Source organism: Giraffa tippelskirchi, chromosome 2, assembly GCF_054371585.1.
Source record: "Giraffa tippelskirchi isolate mGirTip1 chromosome 2, T2T-mGirTip1v1.2.pri, whole genome shotgun sequence".
NCBI lineage: Eukaryota > Metazoa > Chordata > Mammalia > Artiodactyla > Giraffidae > Giraffa > Giraffa tippelskirchi.
Genome location: NC_137276.1, coordinates 154,842,048 through 154,851,083, shown reverse-complemented (window position 1 = coordinate 154,851,083; position 9,036 = coordinate 154,842,048). Strand labels below are relative to the sequence as shown.

Genomic DNA, 9,036 nt, shown 5'->3' with positions numbered 1-9,036 from the left:
GGGAGAGGGTGCCAGATTGTACGTTTTGCTAACTTCCCAGGGACCCTCGTGCTGAATTCCATCTTGGTTAAAGGATGCGCATGTACATAGGGGAGGGCCCTGAGACAAGTCAGCTGTAGGGTCAGAGCAAGACAACTGGCCAGAGGAAAACAAACACCAGGAAGACTGCCCCCGTGTAAATGGTTTAAACTTCCCAAGGTGCGACTCTCTCTGAGCTCACCTGTGAGTCTCTCTGCATGTGTTCTGCTTTTCTAGCATGTGTCTTACTTTCCTTTTTACCTTCTGTCTCCTTGGCAAATTTTTTTTTTCTAGGCAGACAAGAAATGGGGCCCAGAGTCTTACCCTCAGTCTCTCCTGGTCTGGTGCTTAGGACTTTGTGCTCTCACCCCTGAAACCAAGTTTCCATCCCTGGTCAGGGAACAAAGGTCTCGCTGCAAGATGCTGCTCTCCACTGTGTCTGTGCAAAATCAATCCTTTAAGATTACATCCTCTCTCTCCCACCCTTCACCATCAAACTGCTTGAAAGAGATTACACACTCCTCTCCATTTTCTCATCATCTTCCACCAGTCATCTTCAACCCTGCCACCAGGCTTTCATACTCACCCTTCTTGAAACTGTATCTGCCAGTGGTCACTGTCACCTCCAAGTCAGTCAACTAACCCATGGCCTTTTCTTGGTCTTCATGTTTATTGCTCTTTCTGCAGCATTTAGCTCAGCTGATCATGCCTGCCTCATCTTTCCTGGCTTCTGAGGTACCTAATGGTTTTCCTACCCTCCTGGCCATTCTTTCTGGTTACTGGAATGCTGGCAAAACCTCTAGGCAAGAGTGATAAGGTGAGTGTCAATGCTTGATTCAGTCTTCTTGGGTCAAGTGAAATCACTCAATTGGTTATTAGTCCCAATCCTTTAAAATTTCATAAGAAAGGGCCCATCACTTAGGTTGCTCAGACCAACCTAATGCTAGTGGATAAACATTGAAATTGCCTAGGCACCCCTCTATAATGGCAACTATTCATTTATTCATGCTCTCTGAGCACTTGGATAGTATCTACAAATGTCCACTGGATTTACCACTGGAGGTATCCCTCTTCTATTCATACTATAAACCAGAGCTTAAACTTGAGGTCTTAAAATGGATTGGCTAGAATCCATTTTAGTATATAGTACTATGTATACTTCCCTGGTGGCTCAGAGGGTAAAGCGTCTGCAGTGTGGGAAACATTTGATCTCTGGGTCGGGAAGATCCCCTGGAGAAGGAAATGGCAACCCACTCCAGTATTCTTGCCTGGAGAATCCCATGGACGGAGGAGAGCCTGGAAGGCTACAATCCACAGGGTCGCAAAGAATTGGACACGACTAAGGGACTTCACTTTGTTTCTTTCTTACTATATACACATATAGTACAATCAACAGGTATAATTTAAGTGAGGCTCCTGTGTTAATTACTAACCTTTCCTTACCTGGGAATTAGGGAAAACCAATGGTTGGTTTGTCTGTACAAAGTTTAAGCACTTGGTCCTAATTTAGCAATATTTTCTGACCATTATGAAATGAAAGAATTATTTTCTTATAAGGAAATTATCAGATCATATAGGTCGTGAGCAGATCCTGGTCTCACTTTTTCCTATGTATATAGGAGGTTTTGTTCTATTTTATTCCTATTTTCACTTTTATTTTAATTAGGGGCACTTGTGGTATGATTGCTGGAAAGACCACACACATGAGATTAGATGAAGCAGGCAACAATCATGATGACATTTCAGCTTAGAACCTTCTTTATTAGAGCATTTTTAATGACAAGTTGATATAAACTTGGCAAGAGCACCTTTCAAAGTCACAGTTCCAGTTATTTTTGTGAGGTCAAGAGAAGGTAGAGAACACAGTGGTGGTGGCTTTCATCAAAGCAATGACAATCAAGCTGCTGACTTTATATTCTATCAAACATCACTAGCACCTCCTCTGCTCCTGTCCTTGGAAGGATGAGAAGTTGGGACTCAAGACCTGACACTAATCTAGACCATAGGCAGCACTTGCTTCCAGAACAGACAAAGCCCCTATCCATACCCATGCTTGGACAAAATGATAGCTGTATTCTCTATGCCAAACCGTCTCATCTCCGACCATCTTTTAGATCTTGAAGTATCTGATTCTCCCTGGGCAAAGGCGGACTGGACCACCTGGAACGCTAGGCTGCCCCACGATGGGTGTTTTCCCCACGTGGAACGCTTCTCCCGAGGCTGACTCCACTGAGGCCACACCGGAGAAAGTGTGGCGCAAGTCGTAGTGTGCCCGGTGCAGAGGTAGGGGAACTGCCACCACGCTCGGTCCCACCACCACGGAGCCCACGGGCGGGCCAGCTGCAGAAGGCACAGGGACAGCTGCATCCGGCACAGCACTGGGGGCCCCAGCTTCGGCGCCGTCGGGCTGGGGCTGCGGAATCACAGGCTGGAGAGAGGACCGTGTCTTTAGGTTAGCTGCCTTTCTCCTCCTTCCAGGGGAAATCCCCACCCAATTCTCTCACAGTAATAATTTTTATTTGTAAGCAATCTGGCAAAGAAGAACTACCTAGGTACAAAGGATAGTCAACAGGGTTCCAGGGGACGGGTAACTGGCTTGCGCCATTCCCTTTCTCACCAGCTGTTTTGGGGTTGGTAGACTTACACTCACGACTCACAAGCAAAAGAACCCCACCTTATGGCTAACTTTCACCAGCAGTGTCACCCTCTTTTTCATCTATACCTGCAGTTACAGGGAGCTAGCAGGCAGATCTACCCACCTAGTCTCTGCAACTCAGAAAACCACTCCCACACACCCCCTCACTCCCGGAGAGGGCAACTAGAAACGTGACCTTGCCAACTGCACCTGGGGTGGCTCTGCCCTGTAAGTACCAGTTCCTGGAAGGGGAGGGCATGACTGAAACCTTTCATTTACTGATGATTTCACATTCCTGGCACTATCTATGTTGTGGGGCTCAGAAGAACAGGCAGCTAATGCCCTAATTACTACTGTATGGCAGAAATCCAAAGGGGTCATTGGATTCTGAAAAGCAGGGTGAGTACATCTATGGGGCCCTTACCTGCGTTTGGAACAACGTGCAAGTCACTGTGACGTCTTCCCCACCAACAGCTTTCTGAATGACTGACCCCTTACAGAAGCCATATTGCTGCCCACAGAAAGAGAGGAGTTATTTGAACAGGTTCAAAAAGTGGACTTGTCACCCAGTTTCACTTATACTCAACACATCCAGGGTAAAACGCTTAAATTCTTAATTCCTGTCTTTTTGTTTATTTTTTTTTTAAACTTTCCCCCTGAAGTTTATGCTTTCTGCTTATATTTTATATAGAATGTAGAAAATACAGAAATGTTTTGGGAGTGAGAGAGCTCACCCATAATCTCAGAAATTGTGGTGACCCAGAAGAACTTCTGTTAACATCTATGTACTTCTTTATTTTTAAATACTATTAGATATCATTTAAAAGTTGACATGATTGTGACTATACCGTTTTGGAGACTGTTTTTTTCACATGCTAGAATGATAGCATTCTCTTATATCATTCATTATTCTTTGAAAACATAATTTTTGTGTCTATAATTTTCTATTTACTAACATGTCATATTTTATTCAACAATTCCCTCCTGTTGGACATTCAGATGTTTGGGGTCATTTTGAACCTGTCATAAATCATCTTTATGGATATATTTTGTCAAACACGCTGATCTCTTTAGGCTAAATTCCTAGAAGTAGACATTACTGGCTTAAAGACTTAGGTTGCATACCTGATGTATATCTAGAAAATCTACACTGTATACTGCCAGCAGCCTGACAAAACTCATATTAGTTAGGAAATAGCCTCTCTAACTCCAGGGGCCTCCAGCAGATGAGAAGATCTGGTGATAGCTCTTAAGCAGGGGAGATGACACCCCAAGGGATGACCTGGCATGACCCAGCCTCAGAGGGCATGGCTATTTTGCATTATCTCTTTCTACCGCCCCAAGATATAAACTTGCTCTAAGAATGCTCTGTTCCATGACCAGGTTTGCCGACCCAGTGCCTGGCTTGCTCACCTTTTCTGCCAGCAGGTTGCACTTGGTTGGATCTATGACGTCTTTAGCAATACAGTCAGTAGCAGCCACTGCAAACTCCACAGAGACAGAAACTGGAAGAGGCTAATGAAGATATATGAAAATTTTCATGAAGCAACATGACAGCATGAGAAAGGCAGGGAAGGGGAGCCCAGGGGGAGGTAGTGAGGGCCATGGTACTACATAGTCCAGGGAGCACCATTCATATAGACTGCACTGTGTGGCCAGGAGACATGCCCCCAGTGGCATACACAGGGCTGACATGGGGGCATTGGGTTTTAAGGGCTTGCACACAGAAGCTGGGGTTTGGGTGTTCCCTGAAGTAGGTGTAGGTATCCACTGCCCATACTTCCAGAGCAGAGGTGAGTTTTCAGGTAGAAAGTAGGAACCCAGAGGGCTGACCTGACACTGATCTGGGTAGGATCCCTGCCTCCTGCCAATTTCCATATTGAGGTTGCACTTTGAGACCCAAGATTCAGGTTATTCCAAGATGGGATGGGAAAGTAATTAATTCATCTCCCACATATTTTAGATAGCAGGATCAAATGAAAAAGATAACTGAAAGTGCAGAAGATAGTTATGCTTTTCTATCTCATTGTTCTTGGAGCATAAGGACACTTAAAATAATAAGATGTCTCTTATTTGTTACAGTCTGGAGTAGAGGTTCTGGAATCACATATTCTGGTTAATAGCATTACTACCTACAGTGTATTTCCAAGTATGCCATGGCTGGCATCTAGAATACCAGTGTGTTTTTTTTTTTTAATATTAGAATTATATTGTGTTCAAATGTGCTAACCTAACTACAGGACAATTGGTTGTTTGTTTTTTTTTTCAGTGATTCCATGGCATTTTAAGATTCTGCCATTATATTGAAGTATTCCCATGCCTTTGTAAGTATCAGTTACAAGAGTTGATGCTTACAAGAGCAGATGTTCAGTGGTGATGGGTGATGGTAATGTGGAGACCCATGAATTTACAGTGTGTGCTTCTGGATAAAATGGGAACTCCCACCCTGGTGTTAACTAAAACCAAGGAACACAGCCTGAACAGACACGCAGGCTCTGACTATTTTATGTTGAAGTGGCTTAGGTGAGGGATGCGGTGAGGGTCCTCGACACTCAGGACCCTTTCTTTCCCTTTTGTCCCACCACCCTCCTTGACTTCCTGTGGCTGCACCTGCTCCCCCCCTCACACTTGCTTCACCACGTCCACACCCCAAAGTGCCACCAACCTGCCCAATCTATCAGCAGGGTCTCAGTCTTACCACAAATTGAGCCCGAGAAATTTCCACCAGCTGCAAGTAGGAGCCGTTAGTCTGGGCATTGAAGGTAGACAGGGCGACCTCTGCTGCGTGCACCACCCGGCTGTCGTTGAGCGGGGCCAGCAGGGGGCAGTCTGGGCACAACTTGCGCACGTCCTCGGCGGAATCTGCGCACAGAAGTCAACCCGGTTCGGGCCCGGAATTCTCAGCGGCATTTGTCCCCGCTCTGCTTATTTGAGAGGGCTAAGCCAGGCTCCAAGCAGTTACAGGCCGATTCACTGCTTCTTACTTAAACCCTCGGGTGGTCCCTGGCGTGCTGGCATTTTTGCAGGAGCTCCTCTCACCAAGGGGCGATTTTCAACCTCCAAGCAGAACAATTCCTTAAAACACAGTTTTAAAATCCCCAAACTCAGGAAATTTGTCTTCCCCTTTTCATCACCAATAAAGTGGCTAGATCTGCTTCTGTTGAAAACAATTCAGGTCCCTTCCTCACTCTCTCTACCGGGTAACCGTAATAAGAATAGTTAAACTCCACCTGGACTGGAATCACATTTTGTAAACAGCACGGAAAACTGGCCGTCTTGTTTCAGCACGTGGATATCGCAGTCTCCTTCCACCGCCTGGAGAAATAAACCTACAGTGAGGGCCCCAGAAGGCTGACCTTCACTTCTCTAGGTGGAAGATGGGGGTAGGGGGGAGGAGGGAGTGATCTCTCAGGCGTAGATGTCAAAGGCGAGCCTCACAAAATCTCCTTCACTTGGTGATATTGAAACAGGACACTGTCTGGTTTTGCAGAGGTTGGGGGGGGGGGAGCCGGGGGGGGGAGCCGTGGGGGGCGGAGTACAACAAAAAGGGGAATTGTAAAAAATCGGCGCTAGGGAGGGCGCCATCGACTGGCAGTTTTAGTTGGGGCACCACCCCACCCCACCCCCGCAGTTGCCCTGAGAGGGCCACTCACGTGCTCCGTCTGCTGCCTCACGCTGCAGTTCGCCAGGGGCGTAGGGTCCAGTACGTGGCAGGTGGTTTCCAGGGTGTCTATTTCAATGTCATACACCTCTCCCGTGGGCCGCTGCGGAGGCAGAGGATGTAGGGGTGAGCCTGAGCCTACTAAGCGGATCCACGCGTGAGCCCCCCTGGGTGTCAACACACCCATTGTTGGAAGGATAAGGAAGAAGTGGGCATGGGCTTGGACAGGTTGATGGAACCACAGTCATAACTCTCAGATGTATTTGGAAGGCAAAAATGAGTGTCGGTACTTAACCTTCAAGCCTTCCTTTGAAAAAGTCAGTTTGGGATTTTTCTCAGTCAAGCAGCAAAGTAAGGTGTTGTAGGATAATAATTTACTGTCTCTCCTTTATCTTCTCCCTCCCTCCCTCTACTTCTTCCTTTCTTCCTTCTTAACATCTACTTTCCTTCCTTCCCCATTTTCTTTTCCTTCCTGAAGGAAAAGTTGTCGTTTGTGGCTTTTTGTCTTGTAGATGCCTGGATGCAAAGTTGCTGTTCTCTACTGTCGCCTGCTGGTAGTAAGGGGGAAGCGTGATCCTTCCTCTGCTGGAGGAAGCAGTGTGTCTGTCCTTCACTTGAACAGAGGAAAGGAGTAGTGGATAAGGCAGTGACAGGGGAGCTTGGATGATTCTTTGGAGTTTTCCCTGCCAGTTCATCTGTTTCTGCATCCTTTATTCAAAGACCGGAAAATCCAGAAGGTACGCATATGCCTATTTTTTTCTTTCAGCCCAACTCTGCTTGCCTCTCATTTCTGTTCTACCTGATTCACTAGTACCTGAAACCTCAGAATCTCCTTTCCTGTTTTATGATGTGCAGATGTGCCCAAATTAACTTCCTAAAAACACTCAGAGCTAGTGGATAGGAGCCTGGCACTCCTGCAGTTCTCAAGCCCTACTGTAAGTGAAAATTGCAACATTGTTCTTTCTTTCCCTCAAATATGCAGGTTGTGTGTTATTTCCCCTGAACTGATCATTGCTTCCTCTGAACCACCACTGTACTTCACTATTGCAGAACTCCTAAACTCCATCTGGGACAATCCTGATTTCAAATATTTTGTCCCATTGTAAGATCAGAGGTCTGTTAGTCAGTCCAGATGTGCTGAGGTTTGCCTTATTTTCCTTCCTAGATTGTGAATCTTCTGTGGCACTAATTATGTCTTTCTCATCTTTGTGTTAAGTTGAATCATTAAAATGCCAATATCTGACTGCTTTTAATATACAAAGCTGGCTATTTCATATGATTCAACTTAGCATGTCCCATAGCACCTGACACTGGTTTTTGTCCTGGAAGACCTGTCATTAGCGTTGGCTGAAAGAATTATCCTTTATCAGCTATAAATCTAATTCAAAATAGGCAGTAGACAGATGCCTTTTCCCCACCTCTCCAAATCATTCAGCTGACCTCCAAGGCACATTTCCCAGTTTGATCGTTGTCACCAGCTTCAGACTGCATTGCTTTCTCCTCCAGCGTGTGAGGAGGTGAATCCTTTCATGCCAAGATTTCTCACTGGGATGTGGGTACCTTTCTTGGGAAAGCAGCTTGTGTAGAGGAAGGAATACAGTGCTGAAATAGAATCCTAGCCTGATACTTACTATATTATGACATTGGGTAGAAAAAATGCCCTAAATATGTCAGAGCCTTGGTATCTCTTATGTAAGATAAGGACAGTACCCCCACAGAACTGGGGATGCAGCGGGGAAGGGGTTACACAGATGAACTATATGAAAGGGCCTGGCACATAAAAAATGTGCACTTCTTTCACACTCAGTCTTTATGCAGAGAAACAGAAACAAAGAAAAAGAAATGTTTTCCTGCCAGTGGTAGTTTGGCAGCCACAATCCTTTCTCTGGTGCTAGTTTTTCTAGAAGGTCACACTTTGTACTTGTGACCTTAAAAATACCTTTTGAAGCCTTGTCCTCTCCTTACACCTCCTGCTCCCATCCAGCACCCTCCTGGAGACCCTGATCACAGTACAGAATGTCTCCTCTTCCTTCTGCCTGCCCTCTCCCTCCCTCCTTGGAGGAATCCGGGCATTTTCGCTATGCAATTTCCTTTGTTCTGGGAGGCAGGCTCTCAGAGACACCCAGCCAAGTCTCCCACACCAGCCTGTCCTACCTGGCAGGGCAAGTTCACTTACCCTCGGCCACACCTTCACACTGTCAATCTGGTTCAAGGTGTGCTTGTAGCCCCGAGGAAGGTGCTTGTTGATGTAGTCCACGGCCGCCAAGGCTGCTTGCTCTGTGTCTGGGTCATCACAGGCCTGTTCCTTATAACCTGCAATCGGGTCAAGCGGGATCGAGTGGCAGCCCCAGAGCTGAGCCAGGCAAAAGAGCAGAGCGAAGGATTTCATGGTGGCTTCAGAGAGGCCCTGATGTGTCAGCAGGCAGGCAGCCGGAGGCTTCTGGACCAACCCAGGTGCTCTGCCTGGTGGAGTGTCTAAAGGCTTTATTTATATGTTGGAGCCTGCGGAAGGATTGCGTAAGGATATGGGATGATTTCTGTTCTGGTTCCAAAAAAAAGCCCCCTGCAAACATCAGTCCTGGAAAAGCAAACAGGTTATGACATCGCTGGCCCCCAAGAAATCTGCCAAAGTCAATTCTGCTTGGGGGCCAGTGTGGGCAGGTTGGGGGGTGGGCTGGGGAGATGCTCCAGAGTTGGCCTGGAACATGGTAACAGCAGCAAA

The 9,036-nt window shown here is 46.5% G+C and overlaps 1 protein-coding gene across 2 annotated transcripts; it reads right to left on the bottom strand.

Moving 5' to 3' along the window:
- Positions 1–1,753: 1,753 nt before the first annotated feature.
- AHSG (alpha 2-HS glycoprotein) lies at positions 1,754–8,775 on the bottom strand. 2 transcript variants are annotated; one of them, XM_081571415.1, is made up of 7 exons: positions 8,491–8,775; positions 6,307–6,417; positions 5,884–5,968; positions 5,352–5,515; positions 4,067–4,168; positions 3,078–3,164; positions 1,754–2,446 (listed from the first exon to the last, which is right to left on the bottom strand). In XM_081571415.1, exons 1-7 carry the CDS (start codon positions 8,701–8,703, stop codon positions 2,129–2,131), a joined length of 1,080 nt encoding a protein of 359 aa, XP_081427541.1. In that variant the 5' UTR covers positions 8,704–8,775; the 3' UTR covers positions 1,754–2,128. The 2 variants fall into 2 exon arrangements, with proteins under 2 accessions (XP_081427541.1, XP_081427542.1); XM_081571416.1 differs by lacking the exon at positions 3,078–3,164 and having other exon boundaries at positions 2,129–2,446.
- Positions 8,776–9,036: the final 261 nt, after the last annotated feature.

Coding starts and splice junctions, on each gene's coding strand:
- AHSG (XM_081571415.1), bottom strand. CDS start 8,703: ATGAAATCCTTCGCTCTGCTCTTTTGCCTGGCTCAGCTCTGGGGCTGC. Junction 5,969..6,306: donor TGAGGCAGCAGACGGAGCAC/GTGAGTGGCCCT, acceptor TTATTTCTCCAG/GCGGTGGAAGGAGACTGCGA. Junction 5,516..5,883: donor AAAATGTGATTCCAGTCCAG/GTGGAGTTTAAC, acceptor TTCTGTGCGCAG/ATTCCGCCGAGGACGTGCGC.